The following is a 25,772-nucleotide window of genomic DNA, read 5'->3' on the forward strand; positions in this document are numbered from 1 at the left end:
TATTAATTTATGTAATCATTTTAACTCCGATCCCCAATAAAAATAATAGCAATAATGCCGGCCTCGAGCCGCACGATTTGATACCACTTTTGTGGGTGGGCACGCAGCGGTACGAGCCGCATTAACGGTGATGGAAGAATAATAAATAATAAAGAGGCGTTCTATTGGGTGTAGAACAATAGGTGCCTGCCATGCAATGCATGGAGGCAGTACTGACTTGCTTCGCAAGTCAGTACTGCTCCACTTATGCATTGCTATGGCATGCCCCTAATTACGCAAAATGATTTTTTTACAATGTTTTTAGACGAGAATGTAAATGTATAGATCTGAAATATCTGCTCAGTTCATTAATAAATCATCTAATTCCAATATTGCTCCAACCTTTTCGGAGATGTCTGCTCCGGCTGCATTAATAGCCAGCTCCCCTCGCCAGCTGTCAGGTGACCGGGTGCTCTGTTCGGCACACCGAGAGAGAACCCATGTCTCCCGGCAAATCGTTAGAAAAACTCCCGCTAGTGTTCCCCTATGAGTGGAGGTGAAACACAGATATTAAGTCAGGTAGTAGTAAAATCTTTTGGTTCACTAAAGCAGTGGTCCCCAACCTTTTTATTACCGCGGACCGGTCAAGCCTTGGAAAATTTTGCTGCGGCCCGAGGGTTGACCGTCAGATAAGGCGGTGTTGGTGTTCCCGCTAAATCCTGAATATACCTAATTTGGGTTGTCTTGGAGTTTTTATCGCAACCTGTGGGGTTTTTTCTGTCTGGGAACGAGAGTATGACCTGCTGAATGTGACAGGTAGCCAATCAAAAAGCTCGGTGACGTGAGAACAGAGGGGAATTCCAAACAGCTGACATATCGCGCAACTGGGTCCGGTGGGTATCGGAGATGATATGTGGAAATGTTTATTATTAAATCTAAAGGTCATTATTATGTTTATTCAGTTAAAAATGTTAACTATGAAAAAACATATTCACCTCCAAATCATAGTGCAGCAAATAGAGCGGCTGCTCCGTCGTCTTTTACCCACCGCCTTTTCTTTTTGTTACATCTTTTATCTCTTAAAATGAGTCCACAAACTATCACTATTGCTTCTACATCGTCATCCGTGTTTGGTTATTCTAAATTCCCGCTATGTTGGGGGTTTTACTGGATTATCCTCTGGAATCGGGATGTTCGTGACTGGAATCGGTTCGTGTTGCTCCTGCCTTGGACACATGAACCGATCGAACCTGTTGGACTTTTATCAGCTCTGTGGTCACAGAGGTTTGGAGAATCGGCTGACAATTCTTAAATCTTTCCGTCTAAGCCAGACTTGAGACTCACAAGCTCTACTCATCTCCTCTCGACTGCAGTCCAAACGCTCCGACTCTGGTCGCTATGGTAACGTTTATAAATCCCTTCAAAATAAGATACAGATGTGCCACAAAAACGAACATTTTACTTTCGTGAAAATTTTAACTCACAATACTGACTAACTTGAGCCCTAAGCTTGTTTCTCTGCAACGAGACGGTCCCATCTGGGAGTGATGAGAGACGATGACACCCGAAGTGTTGCTTATATCCACAGCCTGCTTGGTCTCTACGTGGCGAAACAGCTTGAAGCTTCATTGCCTCATTGGCAGCCGGTCGCCGCATGTTATGCAGAGCGGCTTGCAATGTGGGACTCACCTACTGGTCCGGGATAAATCCATTCTCCTGTCTCTTCTCTGGGCCTTTTCCCCTTTGCAAAGAAACTTTCCAAAGACATCTGATCTGTTTCTTACTCATTTTGCTGCTTGTGGCCTCAGTGTTGGTGTGCAAGTAACCAAGAGAATCCGGTTAAAGGATTTTCAAAATAAAAGATCCTCCAGACTCAAATAATACATATAACGGAAATATTTCACTATGTCTTGCGCGGCCCGGTACCGGTCCACGGACCGGGGTTTGGGGACCACTGCACTAAAGTGTTTAATTTATTCCTGAGCAAATGGGTTTGACTGATTAAAGTTAAGCCTTCAAACATAATAGTTTTATTTAACTGTAATGTCTTACTACCCGAGATCTGGAGAGCATTTGAAAATTAATAATATCCCTTGTATACATTAAACATTTTAGAACCAGACAGATTTAGTTTTTACTATGGAACAACCTTTATTACAAAAGGTGAAGAATAATACAGAAATAAAGAGTTAAAAAAAAAAAACTTTGAGTCCATTTTTTTTCCTTCGCCGCTCTGTGCTTCACGTCACGGTTGCTAAGCAACATAACGCCGAGATGGAGGCTAGACAGCTAGCCGGAGGCTACAGCTTCTCTCTTCTGGTCGTCCATATTCGTAGCCTTCGAAGGATCCGTCTTCCATAGATCGGGCCGTTTCTCACAGACATAATAAAAGAACAGACGCCTAATGGGCCGCTCTCGTCTTATCAAACAAGAAGACATGTTTGCATGTCTTCTTGTTTGCTTCTTGTTTCTTGTTTGCTGCATTTCATTTGGTTGCGTCTCTTTTTTTGTTTGCATCTTTTCTCTGTTGCTGCGCACCTGTCGTCCACCGTAGTTAACCAATCAGAAGTAGACTAAAGGTAAAATGAGAAATGTTCCTGATAATGAATGGACTGTTTTTTTGTTTTGTTTGTTTTTTAAGTAACCAAACACCAACTAAAGCAGCATCTGCTTTTGATCATATGGTTCTTGGAAGCAGTATCTTCTTTTTTTCATTCATGACTTCAATGAGTATCATACAGAAGATGAATAGGACCTCTTCTGAAAAAATTAAATTCTGACGTCAATATCAGAATTATCACTTTTTCGCAGTTATGACTTTAATCTCCTTCAAACAATTCAGAATCATGAGATGAAACTCAATATTCTCAGGGAAAAAATCAAAACTCTAAGAACAAACGGTTTGAATTGTTTTTCTTTTTCTCTTCAGTGACCCCAATCCTCTTCAATAGCATCACATGTTCATTACTGGCTAATTATTCTTGATATTTAGTGTCAGGACACTGATGTCTCTCCATTTCCTCTTTTTTTTTTTGTTTACAATGCAGATGCATAAATTAGGGTTCTGTGTAGAACGTGCCACTTTCAGGATGTCCAAGGAAGATTGTTGATGATAAAAATAAGGTGTGACTCTGCTTTCAGGCACACCTCTTATATCCTCTTTCCTTCATGAACCAGTGTCCCGTGAAATTGGGCTTTAAATTACGAGACCGTGTGAAGGTTTTAAAAACGATCCACTCAGCTGGTAAGGACGTTGACTGGACCACAGCAGTCAGCAGTAGACAGTCCGTGGGCCCGGCTTTGGCTTGGGTCTGGTCCAGCGTTGATAAAAAGACAGAATGTTTCTCTTTATCACCTCACAGAGGATGAGATTGTTATATCAGCTTCATCACTGTCATCACTATCAGCTCCAGCCCATGACAGAGATGGTGAAGATTTTGGTGTTGGGGTTATAAATCAGAGCTGTTTGACTTGGTGTGCGCTCCTCCTTCCAGTAAAATGTTGTCTTTATTTGAATAATAAGGCTCTTATCTCACTGAGTTACTGTTCTGCTGCCCACCACATTCTCTCACTATCGCCCTGTTTTGCTCTTCCCACTCTCCACTTTGTCTTTAATCATATATCCTTTCACACACACACTCATGCTCCTCATTTAGTTTTTATCTCCTACCCTGGCCCTCACCTCTCCTTGTCCCTCTTTCCCTCCACTCTAGAGAAAGTAGAGCTATTGGATTCCCAAACGCAGCTCAACCCATCCTTTTCTTTTCCATCAGACTGTTGAGTTGAGGCTAAATTTAATCAGCTTTCTCACTATAAAGCTGTAAACATCCAGCTTAGATTGATCTGCTCTCTCGCATTGAGGTTGTGGACTATTTCCTCAGATGCACAACCAACTAGATTTAATCAGAGCTCTAAATTTCAACAGACATTAATGACTTTCAATAACCATTCATGGCATTCTTGTAATAAAACAGGAACTTTGTGATGGCAAGTATCACTTGATAAAGCTTTCTGCTTGTGTACGAGTTTGAATTCCTGAATTTAAACATGTTGTTAATTCCAAAGTCAAGTCAAGTTAGTTCGTGTTGCAAATTTCAGCAACAAGGCAGTTCAAAGTGCTTTTTCATAAAAAATATCATATTGTTACCAACTACAAAACCATCAATCAAATATGTTGATCAATGTTGCACTTACTACTAATTAAACTTAAAGGCAACTTTAAACATTTGCAGTTTTAGCCTTGATTTAAAGGCTGTTATCCAGTTTTCTGGAAGTTTGTTACAGTTTTGTGGTGTATACTATAGTTTTCAGGCAATAGAAGAACAACTTTGTAACCGTCTTTATGTGACTCTGAAGGCTCAGTCACCCAGATTTCAGATATCTAGTTTCTAGCAGTAACAGCTGAAGTTGAGTACCGACCCTAGATCATCAGGATGGAATCGATCTTGGAGAAGTTGCTAGTTTCGGTTCAGTGGAACGACCAAACTAATTTGGATGATTGGGAACTGAGATGTATCGGAGAGACTTTAGGGAAGATTGAAATTTACAATTTTCCCAGCCTAAGACATTCTGTTTATGAATTGGTTTCCCCCGTGTGGCCTTGGAAGGGCTGCATATTTCCAGTCTCCTTGAAGATATGTAAACATAACGCTCTTTCCTGTATCCATGGAGCAGTGGAGCTGAACGGTCCCAAGGACATCATTCCTCGATAACAACACCTCTATCGGACTCTTCACTCATGTCTTTGTTTTGCCCTTTGTTTTGTCTGAATGTTGCCATCTGCCCTAATGTGTCCTTTCCTCTTTTTTGTTTTAGTTTGTTAGAAGTGGTGGAGTACACCCTATTTAACCCAGAAAATAATTATTTTAGTTCATTAGTATTATTAGAAATTGTGGAGTACGCACTATTTAGATCCACATTATACAGCCCAGAAATGGAATCAGAATCAGCTTCGTTTATATTACTTTTAACCCAGAAAAGGAATTGGATCAGTCACTCTTTAGCTTATTTTATCAGAAACTAGAGTACTCACTATTTAGATGCAAAGACCAGAACCCCAGAGGAAACCTCTGGATCAACATTGTTAGACTATTTGCTCTTGTTCTCCCAACCCAGAAATGGAGTTAGACCAGAGGAAACTTAGCAACCCTGAACAGGAGCTCCTGGTTTACATACTTAGATCAACATTAGATTATCTTTTTCTTTCTTTCTTTCCTTTTGTTTATTTTGTTTGCATTTTCTTTTAATTCATGTAAAGCACTTTGAATTGCCTTGTTGCTGAAAATGTCCAATATAAATTACCTTACCTTACCTTTGTACTTTTTTTATTTTACAAATGTCCTGGCAGTTTTGAGTTTTTTTTCCCTGGCTGAGCCTAATGATTAATGTTTTTAATGCCAGTTTTGTTTTATTGGGACTTCACAGCCCATTTTATTTATTATTTTGGTTCTTTATTTAGTTTGGAGATTTACAATGTCTTCCAGTTCCAGTGTTATGTGTTCTTTGGAAATTAAAGTTCATTTATTTTTGAGAGGGTGTACTTGCATTCATATTATATTGTTATTATAATAGTTGAAAATGTTTTCAAGATGACAATATTGACATTTATCAAGATAAATTCTGGGACAATTTATTGTCACTCCCTCATCTCATCCCAGATGGAGATGTGTCCTCCCATAAGTTATAGCAAATATTTATTTTGGACTGAAAAAGAGCATATTTTTGGGCTGAACCTCTGCAGCAAAGGTTGATCTGATTGGTTTATGCGTTTGCTGGGGGGCACCAGGTAGAAAAAGCCATTTGTCAGCACCATCCGCCACTCAGGCAGGAGCCTACAAGAGGTGGACAGAACTCAATTTCAGCATTAATGGAATAATACCACGGTTAATGTGCCGTCTACTGGAGCAGAACACAAGGTCAGCTCAGGGTCACATTTTTAGAGATCCGATCACGTGGATGCAGCAGCCAATTTACAGCTACTGCTAATTTAAGTGTCTGTGGTAATGCTGAATTTAAAACTAAACATTAAGTCATTAATCATCTGCTTTGAAGAATGGCAATAGAGCAACCTTGATGTACCAAAGCTAAGTCATGTTTTAAATAAAGTTAAAGAGAAGCTTGTTAATCAGTTATAATCTTGTTTAAGATCATTAATAAATGCCAGTCTGTGGCTTTACAGCCAATAGTAATATGGAAACTAAAGATTTTGAATGACTTTTGGAGCATTTTGGATCAAAACAAACCCACATTAGAAACATTCCTAGACTAAAGTATGATGGCTTCACTATTACACTACATAACCTCAGATAGATTGGATTATCTGGGATTGTCCTTAGATTATTAAATTCATTTTTAACCGATAGAAATGTTACATTAATGATAGATTTGCACATCAGACTGTTTTAATAAAAACTGTAAAAGTTCCGATTGATTAATCCGATCATGAATTTGAGTTGCATTTTTCTTCTGTTCACTTTTGAAGCTCTAAAATTAAGTTTCATGTAGTAATTATGCATTTTGTTTTTTTAACACCAGGGTTACTTCTTGCTCTTTGAATCCATGTTGGACTCCGTCCTGTACGCCAGAGACTGTTACTTGGCTGACGGTGGTTCAGGTAAGTGGTATAAATATTTAATGTTTGTTTCGTAAAATATAAATATACATTTGTGGCTGCGACTAATGTCACATTTTTCAATTTCTGTTTGCTATAGAAAAAAGACAAATATTTTGAGGTAATATCTTACCTGTGGTTGGAATATTTCTAGATGTGTTCATGGTGACAATGGTAAACACCCTGCACTTAACGCTTTATCAAGTCAGAGGACTCCAAAGCACTTTACACTACATTCATAAATCATACAATCGTGGTGGTAAGCTACGTCAATTTCAATTCAAAAATACTTTATTGATCCCAAAGGGAAATTAAATAATAATACATTATCCACCCCAGGTTTATTGGTCTGTACCCACACTTTTTGCCATTTAAGAAATGACAAATGCTGGGCTAATTCCCTCGGTTGTTCGTAGAACGTCATTATTCATAACGATAAACTACAACGCCTAGATCAGCTATTATTGACCCAATGTAAGAGAGATTTGCTTAGTCCTCTCTTGCACCTTGACACAACTGACAGAAACCAAATTGTTTATAGAATTACATCCAGAGAGAAAACATATTTTTTCTCAGCTTTAATTTAAGTCGTATTTTATACAAATCTGACAAGAAATAAGGACTCCAGAACCATTTTTGTGACAAATTCTGGCTCATTCTGCATTTTAACAGTTTAGTTCTGTGGATGTAGTAATGGCGCCTGAAGGGGAGCAACACTAGCTGTAGCGGTTAATGGGTAAGATCCAAGCCAGTAATATATTTTGATGGCTAAGACTAGAGAAAGTGAAAGAAATTAAAATATAAATATAATTTATATTCACAGTCGTTTAGCTAGATTGCTCCAGGTTTTGCCTCAGTAGCAGCTAGTCTTAAATCTGACTGTCTACTAAATAAAAAATGGGTTTTTTAATGGTGAACATGAGGTGACATAAAGAAACTCAAAGATTGACACACTTTGAAAATCATTTTTTCTTTTGTCATCACGCCACTGGCACAAATTTAATGGTTTGTGCCAAATGTGACCATGCTGGGAAACGGTTCCACCTCACCGCCTTTACTGGCTCCTGGGACACGAGAAGGTTCACACTTACACAACAACACACACACACACGCACACACACACACACACACACACACACACACACACAGGGGCAGCCGGAATGACAAGCACCTATAGAGACAAATGTGCATGAAAGGACGATTGGACAGGTGAGACATGACCTGAGTGGGACAAAAGCGTACAGGTCAGAGGTCAGTGTATGGTTCTTCATGACTAACATGCTGATGGTCTCAGCTCACTGTCACTTCCTGGGTGTAATGCTCAAAGCTTCAAATGGTTAAAGTTAAGGTAGATATTATTAATATTAGAGGTGTGTCGATTGATTGGCCACTGATAATAATCGACTGACTTCCATGAAAAAGTGTATGATCGGTGATCACCGATCACTGTCTCTTGCTGCCGATCACCAAAACCGATCACCAGTATCTCACGTCGCAGCCTGTATGTGCAGCTGGTCTCCTCTTCCCTTCACACTGCGCAAGCGCGCAGCAACAAATCCTAAGTGATGTCGTGTGGAACTATAACGCTCTGAGAGCGAATGGGGAAGTTTGTGTGTTTTGGCGGAAAATTACCTCCGGGGGGAAGCACGTCAAAATGCATCGACACAATGAATATAATATGACGTTTAAAAACCAAACATTTGACGGAGTTTGGCTACATCGAGGCTCACAGCAGGAAAAAACGACATCCAGAGCGATGAGACAGCAGGTAAAGCAGCGCACAGCTACCAATACTCACCCGGATGAGCATGACGGTCAGAAAGCTTTCATGGCGATTTTACGCAGAATTTTATGGATTATTGTTTTCTCAATGCAGAAACCAGAGTTTCATATTTTTTCATCTAAGTTTAATTAATCGTCCCGAGGATGTACATCGGAACATGAAACATAAAAAAGGGTCTTTTTTTATGTATGTTTACAAAAGAAAGTACATTAACTGGCAATTTTGCAAAAATAAATAAAAGTTAATCTGATCAATAATCAGAGCAACTTTCTTTATAGTGTAATAGTAGTTTTTAGTGCAAATAACTTATTTAAAATAACACATAAATAACCTGTGTGTAATTTATCAGCAAGAAATACAAGCTAATTCATTTTATTGATGGATTAGTTCCACTGGCAGATTTTTTTACTGATGGAAAAAATTTATTGTTAAAAGTAAAGTTTGCCAGTTGAAGTAGAACATTTTCATCAATATTAAGGAATTGTTGACTTAAGACAAGCTCCTATATCTTACTGGAAATTTACTTGTAATCTATTTTTGTCTAATTTCAAGCGTACCAAGATATTTTCACTAGAAAGTAGGTAAAATATTCGGTCAGACTTTGTTTTTTTGCAGTGTAACCAAATAAAAGAAAATCATGTCAAATACATGCAACTAAACAAAGAGAGTTTATTAAAGAAATACAAACTGGAGATATTTCAGATTCAAAATAAATCCAATAAATGATGGAAACTTTGTTAAATCACCAATATTTACCACATTATCTTCAAAATAATACAATGTTTGTATGCAGGAAACAGTTTGCTATGAGAGGAGATCCTCCATGTTGTATCAGTTCATCGTCTACAGGCCACATAAAGCTGAGTGCAAGAATTGCAAATCCATTAAGTTGCTGTGCTGTGTTGGATTTCTCCAGTTTTATTCCAAAGCGTATTTTTAGATTTGAAGTGTTTGTGCACATGCCTGTGCTGAGTTATTAGTCCAGCCCTGCAGCGTTGCTGCTATATGTGTGTTTAAGCTACATTAGAGCAGAGTTACAGCAGCTCCCCCATTTTCCCCACAACATTAACTTCCCCTTCATCCTGAAATGTGTCCCCACATGCCTGGCACAGTACAGTGTCCAGGGAAAAGAGATCTGTTTTGTACCACACACCCCCCTCCTGCACTTTCTTTTTCCTCTTTTACAGGCGACCAATGGGATGGGGGGTACAGGGGGGCAAAGACAGCTAAAGTACAGGGTGGGGGTGAAGGGAGAGGGCCGCTTGACAAACGGGCTGTGAGCAGCGAATCGAGAAGGACGCAGATGTCAAAGCCATGAATCTATTGACGCTACCCTTCCTCGTTTTTCCGTATTTCTGCACATTACGCCCGCGTTTGGCGCTTTGTCGCTCTCGCTTTCTTACAGACGGGCCTGTCCCAATTCTGCCTACTCAGCACCTACACCTTCACCCGAGTCGCACAATTACTCACTCGGATCTGTAGTCAGATGAACATGAACTGACAAAGCTTCTGTTTGCGTGTGTAAATAATTGAATGCATTATCAGTAAACATGGTGATACTCAGGGTCAGCTAATAAGGGAGGCTATAAGTTGTCTGTCATCATCCTTTCACTCATCATGTTCATGCATGACCTGGAATGAAAAATAAAATATCCCACATGCATGTGGGATATTTTGTTTTCATCTCTCGCCCATTTCCGTCTTGTTGCAGTTCCAGTTCTTGTTCCAGTAGCCCACTTTTCATCAGGAAGACTGGTGGCTTACCCATTGAGCTAACCATTCCTCCCACAGTCTTTGCATGTAGCCCCTCTGACTAGGATTACTTGAGTAGTAGCATTCCAACAGATCCATGTTTTCATCTCTCGCCCATTTCCGTCTTGTTCCAGTAGCCCACTTTTCATCAGGGTGCTCTGGTTCCCCAGCACTAAGGACCCACACTGACAGCTCAATGTCACTGTTGTAACTTTTTGCCCCAGCCTGGCCTCGAACCCGGGTCTCCCGGTGACTTACCCATTGAGCTAACCATTCCTCCCGCAGTCTTTGCATATAACCCCTTGAGTAGTAGCATTCCAACAGATCCATGTTTTCATCTCTCACCCATTTCCATCTTGTTCCAGTAGCCCATTTTTCATCATCGTTGTAACTTTTTGCCTTATTACATGCTTACATTGTAACCGACCCATAAGGGTGGATCTATTCAGTCTAATTCTATGCTTTGTCGCTCAGAGCACAAAGCATAGAATTAGATGTATTTATTTTACATCATATTTATAATTCCTAATTGCATTTCTGAACCATTTGAAAGGAGGATAGTTCCCGTTTATATTTTGCATGTTTAACCAAAGTAGTTAACCTTCTGTTTTTGTCAGTTTAAGTTTCTTTATCATTTATTCTGCATTTTCTTTTATACCTCTAACTGCGCTGCCTGAACAAATTAAAGCTGTTTTTAGATATTTAACCAAGTTTCTGGAGCTATTGATGTATTTCAGTGTGATGTAGTGCAGCTTTCAAATTCTAAACCAAATTCTACAAATTTGTAATCCAGTTCATTTTTGTCTATGTTTAAAAAGAGAGAGGTTTTAAGTCGATTCAGTGATGTTTTTTTTCTTATTGGATCGGTATTGGCTGATGCTAATCCTCAGATATCTGTGTTGGGAGTGAAAAGAAGTGGATTCGTGCATCCTTAGTCAGTGACATTCATGATTCAAGATGCAATCAGCTTGGGCTAAGAATATTTACAAAGTTTGAAGAAAACTGCTTCGAGCTGTCAGATTTAAGGTGTTCATTGTCTCTTCAGATGATTCTTTGTTTTAATACAATCTATTCAACTTTTAACAAAGTTAAAAAATTTGAAAAGATCTATGCGTTAACTGTAGTATCATTTAGTTTGCTCATAAAACGATGTAAAACATTTCGCTATTTTGTATTTTTTTGGTTCAAAATTTGCTAGAAAATTGTTTTTTTTTTTCGCTGAACCTCACAGATTCATGAGAAAAATTGTGGAAATTTCAGAGTCGGAAAAATCAAAAATTTGCTAGAAAAATAAAGTTGGGTTGACTCGGACATTTTTGAGTTTCTAAAGTCAGAAACATTCGACTTTTAAGAAATTCTCTGAGTTTCAAAAGTCAAACATGTTTAGTTTTGAAACTCTGGAATTTCAAAGATGTCCATGCTTTTTCTAGAAAATGTCCTAAACCAAGTTTATTGTTTTTGTTCCAATGTTTTCATCATACAGGTTTTATTTGGTGCAGCCATAAAAAAAAAAGTCTATACTTCATTTATTTATTTTTGAGAATCCAAGAGAAACATTTCTGAGGTCCAAAAGCCTCTTATATTTTCTGTTTTCCTGCATGTTTCACTATAATTTATCATAATACATAAAAATAACGATGTTGCTTCCTGTTCCAGTTCTTGATGAAATCATTTGACTTTGTTTTGCATTCTTCCTGCATTTAAATTGGTTTAGTTTTGACTTACGAAGGTAGCCAGACCGTTGGTGTAGGCTGTAGGCCTCAGAGTTGGCTAATGTTGCTTCGCTGCAGGAACAAATTTGGCTTCAAGCATCTTGTGTCTAATCGCCAAGGATATTAGCCATTCAGGCCTTTTCGCAACTGATCTGATGTGAAACTCCAATGGCCAAACATTAAAGTTTGCACTTAATGTTCATTTTAGGTCATAAATTATTCATTTGGTAATTTACACAATGAGACTAAAAAGCAAAACAATAACAAAAAACACTTATACAATAATATTATTATGACATTGTCCCACCCAACTTATTTTATGTTTTCTTTTTATTTTTATTTAGGAAACAAATATATAAAAATCTAAAACCGAAGTGATCAGAGAGAAGTTTCAAATCTCAGAAAACTCTTGTATCTAAAATAATTAAACTGTTACATAATCATTAATGTTATTATCTATTTTTCTTGTATTTCTGTTTTATTTCGGAATAACTCAGCTGATGTTTTGGGTGGCGGTGCAGCCATTAATCATACCTTTAGTTTGTATCTTTTTTCTTCTTTAGGAATAATTTAGTTTTGCTGCTGAATTAAATCTTAAAGCAGAGTAATGCTGCTATTGATTTTGTAAAGGTTTATTATCACACTTACCCTGAAGCCTTAAGAGGACAATAAAGAGAAGAAAGTGGGTTGCATTTTTCTGTCTGATTTAAAAATAAATTTTCTCTATTCTTATTTAGTATATTACCTCAAGCATAAATTAAAGGCTAAAAAGAATCTAATATTTTAAACGGCTTTGTACTTTGTTGTCCTAAGCAATGACAGAAACACATTTCCAAAGTTTATTTTTATGTTAGGATGTGCAGATATTTTTCAACACAAACATAAAACGATACAAATTAATTCAACTGGTTGCAGTTTCTTTCTTTTTTTGTTTGTTTGTTCTAGCAAATAATAATTAATTATTTTAAAGTCTACCTTTATTAATGTTGTCATTTTTTGTTCCTCTGTAGGATTGATTTATTACCTGGCACTAGCTGCACTCAGTTTGATTGTTAAACATATTTTTTGATTTGTCAGGAACTGATTAAAGATTTGATATTTTTGCTTTGAACAAATTAAAATTGCAGTTTTAATTTGTTGCTTTATATCCTGAAATATGATGTCAATCTTAGACATTTAGATCAAAAGTATATGTATATGTAGAGAGAACAACTTTATAGGGTATCATAAATGTAAACACCATCTCTCTAGAAACGTGGCTCAAAGTTTATTTTTTTATAAGTTTATGAATTAACATAAATGTTGAAAATTGAGTGGTTGTAGTTTTTTTTTTTTGCTCTGCTTGGCAACATATTCCTTAAGTTATGAATTTATCCAGACAAATTAAAAGAGTTTATTAATCTCGGATAGTTTGTAACTTTTAGATGTCGTCTATCAGCCAGGTGATTAATGGAAATATAACAACTTATTTTTCTTTAATTTAAATAAGAACCATGTTTCTGTGTTATTGTAGGAGCTTTATGTATGTTGCAGTCTGTCGTTGTTTCTGGGATGAGCTGTGCAACATAAAGTATGAAGAATTAAAGTAGGACAAAGCGGTCATCTGGCCATATTTTGTTCACATGTGATGGATTCAGTCATTACGGCGCATTCGTAAAATTGATGTAAATGTCCACACCCACTGCATGCTCGACCGTTCAGTGATTGAATTTGTAAAATAGTTTTATAGTCATTATATTTGTTGATATAAAAAAAAAAACCTCATCACTGAATTGACTTTTTCAGACTAAAACTTTCCTCCCATTCCTCTAGTTATGATTAATGATCTGTTGCTTAGAGTAAAATAAATTAACTCATTATTGTCTGGACTGTCTGACAAATTAAATCTTTAAATTATTCCATGTGTTGTTTTTTTTTTTTTTTTGTTTTTTTTTTCTGACTTGGATTGCAACAGCGGTGTCCAAATTGTGGCTCGGGGACCATTTACAGCTCTTGAAATGATTCAGTATGGCCACAATTCAAGAATAGCACAGATGCATTTCACCTTAAAACAAAATCAAAGTGAAATTTTCGCTCATCAAACATAAAAAATAAATGATATGAACAAATTAAAATAATCTTAAATTCAAAAACTTAAGCAACAACTCAAACTGTTCACCTTTTAATAAACACATTTTTCTTTTATTTGAATTTAACACTACATAGCACCAGAAAACATCCAGTAACTTTGGTGGTACACCCATTTAATAATCTAGGCTACATAAGAGGTTTTTATTATTTTATTTTAAGTAAAAGAGCTGGCAGACTAGAATACATCTAAAATGATTCAGATTTTAGATGTATTTACAGAAGAATAGGATCCCTGCTGGTAGAGACCAATAGGGATCCTTAAATAAACAAATAAACTAAATACAGACACTTTCTGTATAGAAATCAGACTGGTATGTTTAATTAAAACATTGTGTATTTAGTTTGTTTTTAGAATTGTTTTTGCATTTTTCATAACAGATCCACTCAGTTGTTGTTTTTTGCAAACAGTTTTGACATCTCTGGGTTGAGGAATATGCTTTTAAACTTGAGATTTGATTGTATTTCTCTCAACTAATAGATATTTTAGTGAAATAAAGGAATAAAGTTTTGACCTGTCGTTAAAAGTGTCATTTTTATTCTTATTCCAGTGTATCCAGATCTTTGTAACATCAGCCTGGTAGCTGTGGGAGACGCACAGAAGCACCAAGACCGCATTGCATTCTGGGAGGACGTATATGGCTTCAATATGGCATGCATGAAGGCAGCGGTGGTGCCTGAGGCGGTGGTGGAAGTGGTGCAGGCGGAGACACTCATCTCTGAACCTGCTGTTGTACAGGTAAACATCCTGAAAATCCAAAAATCACAGCCTCTCTGCACAGAAATAAGAAAAGATCATGAGTCATTTATCCCGCTGGCATTGGACTGTCGCTTTTGTTATGGTTGTATTTACCCAGAATGCCGTGCGCTGTAGTCCACTTCCTGCTCTGGTTGTCTTGGCATTCACATATATATTCGAACTGCACGAGGTTTGTAGGCGGAGCGGACCAGGGTTCACTCTTTTGGTCCGCATCAGAGTTTGATGGCGCGTTCACACCTCTGCAACCAAACCAGATTTTCTACGCAAATGAACAAGAGTTGGGCTAAAAAGGTCTAAACAGCACCCTCAGTTATCTAAAATCTGAATTATTTAAAAGGAAGTCACACAAATGCATTTATGTAAGTCCCTGCTGTGCTTTGCTGAGACAGAAACATTGATAGATACGTAAAATGAGAACCAGAGTTAGCTCTTGGACCAGGAGAGAGGCTCATGGAGTTTCAGAAAGCGTTTGTGGTGATGGATCTGTCTAATCCTTGTTTAAGTTCCTTCATTACTGCCTGCAGGCTTCAAATATAAACTGATTGTAGGCTTTTCTCTGAGATAAAACCCACAGACAAACCCAGTGAAACCGCGTTGCATGTAAGAACAAAGAATTCCCAGAAGAGCCCTTCTTACGGCGCCGGAGCCGTGTTCCTTTGCCAGTTAGCGCCTCTGATAAGTGTTGCGTCCTCCAGCCATCAGGGCGGGTGATGAATGAGGGGAGAACATTGATGTAATGGAATTTGAATCCTCTAATCGATAGCTTCTCCCCTCAAGTGACAAATAGTCACCCCCTCTGCCCAAATTACAAGGACTCTCATCTATTGCCTCCCGTTGATACGATCCAGTAGCATTCCATTAGAGCTGGCTGCAATTCCGGAAAATTGAGAGCAAGCGGTTTTGTGGAATTAGAAATTCCCACTGAACAGATGAGGGTTTTTTATTCCTCAGTGAAAATAGATTGAACTGTTTAACTTCAGAAATGTTAACTTGCTGTCATTTAAATGTAGGGATCTTTCGATACCGATATCTGAGGTTTAGTATTGGTTGATACCGAGCCGATAGAGGAAAAAATTGTTTAATTGACTTAAAATGTTTTTGTTTTCTTTTAAGCAAACATAAATGTATTTAATCACAAATATATTTGATAACTTAAATACACAAAAGGCTTCACAAGTTTGGTCAAGCATGTAAAAACAGCTTTAATGTGTTCAGTCAGTTCAGTTAGAAGTATAACACCCAAAGTAAAAATAAAAGACAAACTGAAACTTACAAAAACAATTGGTCAACCAGGTGAAAGTAATCTGCTACACGCCTGTCAAAAAGTGGAATTAGGAATTTTACATACAATGTAAAATGCATAATAAAGCTCAGTGCAGAAAGCATAGAATTAGACCGAATAGATCTGGACATATTTTCACCAATACCCAACCTAGAATTGGTTTCAATATCGATACCGATTCAGATGTTATCGGATCGGTGCATTTGTATCGTCTGTTCAAGTCTCTGAACTTTTCTGAAAATGCTCAAAATAGGCTCTATAAATAGGTTCTCATCCAGCACAAAACTCTTTTCTCATTTATTTTTAAATTAAAATATACACACGTAAAAGCTGTCTTCCTCCAATCTGGAACTCTGATTTGTAAAAATTTGGCCTCCACAAAACACATTCAATAAAATCGGGACCAAAATGTTTTCAAAGCTTCAAACTGGAGCCTTATTTTACTAATAATGATTTCAGGATATTACAGAGAAACAACGGAACGGTGTACATTAATTGTGACAATATTAACCTTGTTTGCACACAACTGTAGTATCAATCTTTTTATGGTAAGAAAAACCAACATGTAAATGAGAATCATCTTATTATGGCCACTTTTGGCACCTAATCCTGCGTGAAGCAGCAGGTTTTATAAAAGACAGGTTTCCTCTGACTGCCCTGCTTTTACATTGAGTTTCTTTTGATATTGTGATTTTATCATATAGTGTTTTTATAAATCCATTTAATTTTTTTTGCTTTGTCTTGTATTGCTTAATCTGGTGTTGTTTACCGTTTTGTTTAATTTGTTTTGTTTCAACAGACATTGGACTGTAACACAGTGTGCCTGTCAGAGCTGGAGTTCACTACAGATTTCCTGCTAAAGATAACAAAAACCACAGACTGCACGGTAAGAATTACAAACAGATGCTCACCATATTATCACCACTTTTGATCACTGAGGCAACTTGGGAAGAAAGCAGCTATTTAACCAGCTTTTTATTAGAGGTGTGCCGATCGATCGGCCACCGATCATAATCGGCCAATTTCCGTGAAAAAGTGTATGATCGGTGATCGCCGATCAGGGTCTCTTGTTGCCGATCACACAAACCGATCACCTGCATCTCATTTVSCAGCCTGCCTGTGCAGCTGGTCTCCTCTTTCCTTCACACCGTGCCCTCTTGTTGTTTCTGTATTTCCGCATCATTCTGTGCCACTTTTCTCTTAATTTCTTCTTTAAAGCCCATAAATTATCGCTTCACCTCCTCCTCTTTGAACTTGAATTTTGTGAGATTCTCCTTCACCTCCTTTTTGAAGTCCCGAATTTCCGCTGGGATATTATTTAGCCCTTCCAACACGGCCTGGAGCTGCTTCGAGTCACCGCTTTCTTCTTCCATTTGCTCAACTTCGGGGTCGTGTTCTTCTGCCATTTTCTTCCTTATGCTTCTCTGCTTACGTCCTGCACTCATTTCGTGTCTGATTAAAATCGTGTTTTAACTAAATTCCTTGTATTAGGGAGGTTTTTTGTTTCTTTGACAAGGGAGCTCGATCTTATGCTGCCATCTTGTTCCGCGTCCACCGGAAGGGTCCCGATAAAATACTTTTAAGATGTTAATTTTATATTATTTGATGAGTGCATACGACAGTGATTCACTGCAGCACTACGCACTGCAAAAACACAAAATCAAACCAAGCATTTTTGGTTTGGTTTCTAGAACAAATATATTACAACACATGAAATAATAACTAATTCATGAGTAACGTTTTAGGAATAAATAGGAGCTTGTTTTAAGTCAATAATTACTTGATATTGATAAAAAGTACTAGTTCCACTGACAGATTATTTCACATATATTATTGGAAAAATGCCTTTTGTAGGTGAAATAATCAGCCATTGGCACTGGTACTTTTTTAATCAATGTTAAGGAATTATTTACTTTAAACAAGCTCACATATCTTACTGAATAGTTACTTATAAGTTAGTTTTGTGTAGTTGCATCAGAAACTGGATAAAAAATACTTGGTAAGATTTTGCAGTGTTGCACTAAATCCATATTATAGTATACAGAGCAATGGCAAAAGAGTTATGAATACTTTTGTTATTCTCCTCATATTTATGCATATTTTTTTATCAATAATGTAATGAAACTAAAATAATAGCATGTCTTAGAAGAAGTTTGAGTGAAAGTTGGTGTTGGGATGTATCGTCCAGTAAAAGCAGATCTGGAAAACGAGTTTCTATGTGCATTTTGTGGGTTGCGTCTCTGTGTCTCAGCCACATTTCTCTCCACAATGCAAGCAGTAACTACAGAGTAGCTCCAGTTTTGTAGACCCTGACGCTGTGTGAAGTGATCAGTCTGCAGCAGACCTCATTGTGTCCAAGTGGCTTTGTGTTGTAGTGTGTGTGTTTTTTTTTTTGTTTTTTTTTGTGCTGCACTGTCGGGTGTATTGGTTTAATGGACAATCAATACGTAGTTATTATCTGGCCTGTGCTCTCTGGGTGAAGCTGCTGGATATAATGGGATTCGTAAACATCCTCTCATTTTTCCTGTCTTCTCTGCTCTGTAATTGAAAACATCCCAGTTCTGTTTCTAGACTTTTAAGTCCAGACGTGTTTGTAATCCAGTGCAGCAAAACGGATGATTCGATCGCATGGCGAGGCGTTTTGAGTTTACCTTCACTTCCTTTTCTTTCTTTTCTGTTCTAATTAATCACACACAAAAAAATCTTCTGTAGATTTTTCACTTTAATTTCCTCTTCTTCCTCACATTTCCACCTTTACAATACTGATCTGTTGTCATTATACCCCTTACTGGTAGTTAGGGGTATAATGTGTGAAGGGTAAACTGGTCCTGGACCAGTGCTCTGGGATTGGTAAGAGGGTAGCTGCTGCCTCTCCTGTCCTGTGATTGAACGGCTGCTTTTGTTCTCCCGCCGACAGTCCATTCATCAGCTCAGCCTGCCTAACCTTGCATTAAATGAACAGCACTACCCCTGCGTCTGCGCCGTTCCAGCATAAGACAAATCCTTCTGCTCTTGCTTTGTGTTTTTTCATTTATTAATTTTTTTTAAATATCCCTCCCTTGTGCCATGTTTATACCGCCTGCCTTCACAGAACTTGGATTAGACCAGATATATATGCTGGAAGTTTCATTTTCAGTCTCATTTTTGGCTCGTTGGTGTTGCTACTGTCATGATCGCTTACCTGAACTGCAGAAAAGGTAGCGAAATTTGCCCAGTGATGTATGCTGATGGCGTGGCAGGAGAGAATAAGTTTCTGTGTATAATTAATTTGAAGAGCGCTGTCTCGCTGCTGCTGACGTGGTTACTGTAGCCGTGCTGAGAAGGGGGAAAGAAATCTGTGCAATCCATCTCTAACCTGCTTTCCATCAAATTTAAATTGTGTGTCTGGAGCCGTGGCCTTCTGGAGTGTCGGGTCAGGCTCTCGTCAACTTCAAGGACAAACTTTAGTACATTAATAAACGGAATGTTAATGGAAAAATCCACTCTCTAATGTACCTCACCACGTCAGAACATTGCATTAAAGTCGAGATAAACTGAAAAGCTGTTTCATGACTATTTGAAGCTCTTTTTACACAACGTATAACATTCTTGTGCAAACTACGTCTTAAAAGTCTGCGGTTGTTATTAAAAATACATTGCAGACCGTTTTCTCTTGTTCATTTGATTTAGACTCTGATAAAAAAAAGTATTATTTTTTCTTTATTTAAAGGCTCGATTTTCTACTTCCATTTAAGTGTCTGAAAACAGCCCAAGTGCTTAAAAACCATCCAGCCGCTCAGTTAAGGTTTCTTGAAAATTCAGAAACTTCTGAAATGTAGCGTCACAAATCAGCAGGAAGTGCCCCTCACCTAGCAACGCCAGCAAAACCCAGTCCGTTACCTAGCAACGCCAGCAAAGCTACGACGTTACCTAGCAACCCAAACTGAACTCCAGGGCATTTGGTCAGCTACTTTTACCGCTGTATGCACTCTGCAATTGCTGCATTGCAAAAATACTAAAACCTACCCAGTATTTTTGGTTTAGTTTTATTAGTTATTATTTTCTTTTTTGCCCGAGATTGCAAATATGGGAGCCAAAACATATTCAAAAACTCAGCAAACTTTGCCCAAAACTAAATTTGCTTCAAATTCACATTTTATTTAAACATTTTTTACATGTTATTTTACAGTTTGTTTTTTGGACATGATGAAAATAGATTGAGCGTTGGCAATTAAAAGCCAATTAATTACATGTTTAGATTTAAGTTACGAGCTGTTAGGGTAAAATAGTAAACTACTTCCAGTAAAATAAATCTTTTCTGAACTTTAATTTGTGCAACATTAAAGGGGCAGTGTTATTATTATTTCCAGGCACATAGTGCTACTTTATAGCACAATCAAGTAGGGCTGTGTAATATCGATTTTGCGATATATATCGATATTTTCTTTCCTAAAAAAAATCAATATTCATCCGCCATTATCGTAACATCCAACTGTCACCTTGCTCACTCACTGCTTGCTTTGCCGGGAGAGTGATTCGGTCATCAGGCTTAGAGTGATTCCTTCAGATGTTAAGTGTCAAGGTTAAAAAGGTATCAAACTATTCAGAGCAGGTACTTGGTGCACTTTATTTACTTTATTTACTTTACAAATGCATGTAAGCTACAGTTTGTACTGTTTCAATTAAAAGAAACATGTTTTCTCACCACTTCTTTCATTCATTTTGTCCTGCTGTCGACTTTAGATCTGTGTTCATGTCCAACCAGAGTCAAGTATTGTGTAGTTGGTGCTTTTAATCAGTTTTCAGTTAAATTAATTCAATCCAACTCTATAACAGTCACAAAATGTCACCAAAGTCACTCTGTCCTTCTAAAATCTTTCAGAAAATCGTAAAAGTGTATTGAATTGTATCGTTTGCTGAATATTGCAAAAATATATCGTATCGTGAGCAGAATATCGTGTATCGTATTCTGAGATTATTGTATCACTACAGCCCTACAATCAAGTACCTATGTTACCTTTAGTTATTCTGAAAATGCTAAATATGTCAAATACGAAATTTTACTTTGTAATTTACCACTTTTAAATTGGGCCTCTGTCTCTTTAAAAACTCATTCTCTTTCTAAATACGCATTTTTAAAAAGTCATCACAACATGGCTCCTCTATTGACTCTCTAACAACATTTTAACAGCGTTGTACTGCGAAGTAGCTTGTATTGTGAGCTCAGCAGATACACAGTTCAACCAGGTGTTTGCTAATTGTTGCTGTCTAGTCTGAAGGAGCTCAGTGATGAGTGGCGGGGAAGGGCTGCTCTGTGAGGCGTTTTACATAGCTGAACGGTTGCCATGGCGATTAAAGGATTTCTCAAACATACCTGAAATAATCACAGCAACGTTCCAGGTATGTTTTCAATGAGGTAATAACTTTAGAACTTGATGTGAAGCTAAAAAAAGTCAATTTTATATTAAATAAGTTTAGATTTTTGCTTTTTTTTTCAMAATATTTGTAAAATAACCACATAAAGCCAAGTTGTACAGCTTAAAACCTGCTGTGGATTTGTTGGTTTTACACACGTGTGAGGAAAACAACCTGTAGGCGCGTTGGAAACGAGATGAGTTCATGTTTGATCTCGGCAGCAGTGCTGAAAGGCCAGGAGGAGAGTTTGCAGGGGGGATTCACGCCGTCTTGCTCTAGAGGTGGTCATGCTTGACGCCTCCATGCCTGGATAAACCCCATCAAAAGCACATTAGCCCTCTTTCCCTCCCCTCCGCCTCGTCGCCCCTCCTCCTCCCTCTACTTAACCCCCCCGCCTCCTTTTCCACAGCCTCCCCCTCTGCCGCCGTATAATAGTATCTGGCCCGGCCACGCATCTCACTGACATGTAGCCGGGCAAAAGGAGAGCAATGATGAATTGCTCCCTGTTGGTGTTATCCATGATGATAATTATTAATTTTCCCCTCGCTCTTCCCGTAGAATGGGGGCCGGAGAGCCGCAGCATCTCCGATCCTCCTCTGTGGGCCGTCAGGAAGCCCGCTGTCATCCTTTATCGCAGACAGAGCCCAGGCCCAAGGCTAAACACTGATGAAAATGAAATGCATTCATTCTGATTTGTCCTTTTTGGGGGCGTTTGTCTCTCTACACTTTAAGGTTTCACTTTTTTTTTTTCTCAGTCTCTTCCTAGCAACTTCTTAGGCCTGTTTGCTGATGATAAATTGTCCCAGAAGTTATTGCGATAAACAATAATATTGTTATTTTGAGACCATTTTCATCTAATAAAGCTAATAGCGTAGTAATCCAAGAAGACATTCTGAAACATTAAATACTTATGAATGTTTAACACATGAATTGGAAGACATTTCAAATATCCAAGATAACCGCAATCCACATTTTTTCACCTCCGATACGGATATGAGGTATTGGCCGATTCCGATCAGATACAGGAAAGCAGTGCTTAACTGATTTAAAACTTTTGTCTTTTTAAACAAAGATGTACTTAAATATAATTGTATATATAAGTAAAGCACAATTAAATACACCAATCGCTTCAGAAGCTTGATCAAACATGTAAAAACAACTTTTATTTGTTCCGTCAGTGGAACAGAACAAAAGGTTTCCTACATGGTCAAACATGTAAAAACTAAACTGCAACAAACTTTCTTTAAAATTATTCAGAAATTGCAATTAGAAATTCCAAGTATAATATGAAATAAAAAATAAGGCAGACAACAAAGCACAGAATTAGACTGAGTAGATCTTATTTCACTTATAAAAAGACAAAATTTCCATATTTTTTCTAAATATTAAGGATTTATTAACTTAAACTCCTGTATCTTGCTGAAAAGTTACTTATGAGGTCGTTTGTTGTATTTCAAATTTGTAAGGATATTTGCACTAGAAAATATAACAAAAATACAAATTTTACAATCTTTTCCCACTTTGAATTAACTTACACAAAAGTTTTTAGTTGATCGTTTCCGTCTCTTTGGTCAAGAAGTCTGAAAGGCCCTGATTTGTTAGATTTAGTACAGCGTGTGTGTCATCAATGTCTTTAATGGCTTATCTGAACACTTTCACATCTTCTGTGTTTAATGTCTGAGGCCGTTACATTTCTTCCTCCTTTTCTCAAATGCGATTTTAATGAAGTGTCGAGTTGCCAAACTGCTTAGTCGGTTTTATATTTCCAAGTTTCACTCGGCAGCGCAGATTATAATTGCCCATCCCGGCTGTCTGGTGAAAGTTGCACAACGAAGAAGTGACAATCAATCTCGCTTACGAGGCCTTGTCATCAGCGCGACGCGTTGAGGGTGATCTCGGCCTTTCTGACTGAGAGAGGTGAGTCTGCTCTGCCTGATGAGTAATTAAAGCTAATTTCCTAATTACCTCAGCTACGAGCTTCTCTGTAGTATTCATTAAACGGCATAATTGCATTGGGTTGACATGCTCTTTTATCCACTTTGGCTTCTTTTCTGGCAGTTTAGCTGTGAGCTAGCGGCGCTGCCTCTGCTTGTCTGAGTCAATAAAGGTTGATTGAAGCTTTGGTGTGGGGAAGGTATTGAACACTGTGGTCACTGAAGTTGCACAACTTTACATATCCATTATCGCCCCCTAAAAAAAACTTTGTTTTGTAGAAGCTGTTTGTGGATTTCATGAGTTTCTTTCTTCAAGTGCTGAAAGCGCCTTTTAAAGAAATGCTTCCTCTGGATTTACATCATGTTGCAGGTTAATTTAATCCTCCACTCTTTTGGTAATCTGTCGTTCCGCTCATGTTGCTGTCCTCCTTTGCTCCTCTCTCATATTCCCTCCCTTCCATTGATCCAGTTCTTCTTTGTCTAGGAGAGCTGGCCTCCAAGTTGTCAGCTGCGTCAGGATTAAAAGCTATTAGTTCTGCATCATTGCCACTACAAGTGTGCTCTTGAGATTGATAGAGTGGCTTTCCTCTTTCAGGAGGGGCACATACAGGAAGAAAACAAGCCTCTCGGTGTTTTTCCCCCTACAAATCTGGCTATTGCCGCCTAAAGCTACTCTGGCCTTGGACTTACCCTCAGTTTTATTTTAGATGTATGAAATTATTAACTTTACGATGCAGGGGTGGTCCTAGCCTGTTTGGTGCCCTGGACCATTACATCATTCAGATTACCATGCGCCATCATAGACGCACATAAAATTTATTTCAATATTTGAAAGAAAATGTGGAAGAAACAAGAAAAATAATAGAGATGTGACGATCAGGTTTTTTCCTGCCGATACCGATCACCCATGAGGGCCGATCACCGATATCAATCACATACTTTAAAAAAAATTTTTTTTAATCATAATACCGGTTACATTATGTTGAAAAGGGAACCATGAATTCAACTTAATTTAGACAAAAACTTGTTTTTAATAACTTTTTCCAAGAAGAAAACTTAACAAAACAGGCATTCTGCAAATTGTACTGCTATTGATACTATCTTTAACAGACTGATAACATATGGAGGCTCTGAAGAGGCTAAATAATGCAAAGAGCCAAAATAAAACTTCTCACTATTGCCAAAAAAATTCAAGTATAAAACATTCAAAGGCAAATACAGGATCTATTACAATAAACAATCCTGAGTTACTGAATGAAAACTTCCTGATAGCATGGCGGCTAGCTGATTACTGCTAGCTCTGAGTGGCTGTTTCTGACTGAGTGGAGTAATTATGCAGAACAGGGAGGAGATCGATTATTTTTTTAGAGATTATCTGTCTCATGTCAGGATTTAATACGTATGTAAAATGTATTTTTTTAGGTTAGATGCTGCAGCTTTAAGCAGAGGTTTGGTGTGAGAGTCACTACCAGGTGGAGCAGGAGCAACGCTCCGTCTGTCAAATATTACTACCTGTAATATTTGGGTAGTAACTGATCGGTTTGTGTGATCGACAACAAGAGACCGTGATCGGCGATCACCGATCATACACTTTTTCACGGAAATCGGCCGATTATGATCGGTGGCCGATCGATCGGCACACCTCTAAAAAATAATATAAACACACATAGAAAAGCACAAACACACAGTACACCATGCAGGTTAAAATACAGAAAATAAAATAGATTCAGTTATAATAGATGCACAAATTTCTATTAACATAAAAAAATTCTTAAGACAGTTTACACTTTTACTGTTCAAGAAATTCAAATTAATTTACACAACTGTTTTAAAAAGCTTGGATGCTACATATTTCAAGGAAGAAATAGGCTACACGTTTAACTGCAGAACTGTTTACGAGTGTAACAACTGATGCCGCCCTACAGGAGAAGCTGCCCTGGGCATCTGCCCAGTTCGTCCATAACAGAAATGGCTACTGCTCAGATGCTTTTAAAGCTCTGTGAGRATTGAAATCTAATAAAATCAGCCTTTATATTCATCTGAATTTTAACTGTGTAGTTATAGGTGACCTATTATGCTTCCTTGAACAGGTTAGGATAATTATTACTTTTTTTTTTTTTTGCACAAAATCATTCTTGGATAATGATTATACTTGTCTTTACCAGCAGCAATTATACAGCAGTAAAACCAGATGGTCAAACATTCTGGAGCTCTGCTCAGGTTGCTAGGTGACGGGCTGGGGTTGCTAGGTGACGGGCTGGGCTTCACTGGGGTTACTAGGTGAGGGTTTTTGAAACGGCAGATTTTTCCTGACACCAAAAACATTAACTTACTGCCAAAGACCAGCTGGATGTTTTTGTTTAAGAGTTTAGGTTAAAAGCAGTAGAAACCCAAATGTAAGTACAACAAGGTGCAAAATATAAATTTTGCATAATACGT

General features: G+C 37.8%; 1 protein-coding gene across 1 annotated transcript in view; it reads left to right on the forward strand.

Moving 5' to 3' along the window:
- The window catches only part of prmt3 (protein arginine methyltransferase 3), a 62,482-nt gene that overhangs the window by 21,895 nt on the left and 14,815 nt on the right, over nt 1-25,772 (forward strand). Inside the window, exons 11-13 of the mRNA XM_008405948.2 lie at nt 6,514-6,592; nt 14,515-14,702; nt 16,805-16,891. Coding sequence (XP_008404170.1) covers nt 6,514-6,592; nt 14,515-14,702; nt 16,805-16,891 — 354 coding nt within the window. The remainder of the gene's footprint in view (nt 1-6,513; nt 6,593-14,514; nt 14,703-16,804; nt 16,892-25,772) is intronic.

Source organism: Poecilia reticulata, linkage group LG3, assembly GCF_000633615.1.
Source record: "Poecilia reticulata strain Guanapo linkage group LG3, Guppy_female_1.0+MT, whole genome shotgun sequence".
Taxonomy (NCBI): domain Eukaryota; kingdom Metazoa; phylum Chordata; class Actinopteri; order Cyprinodontiformes; family Poeciliidae; genus Poecilia; species Poecilia reticulata.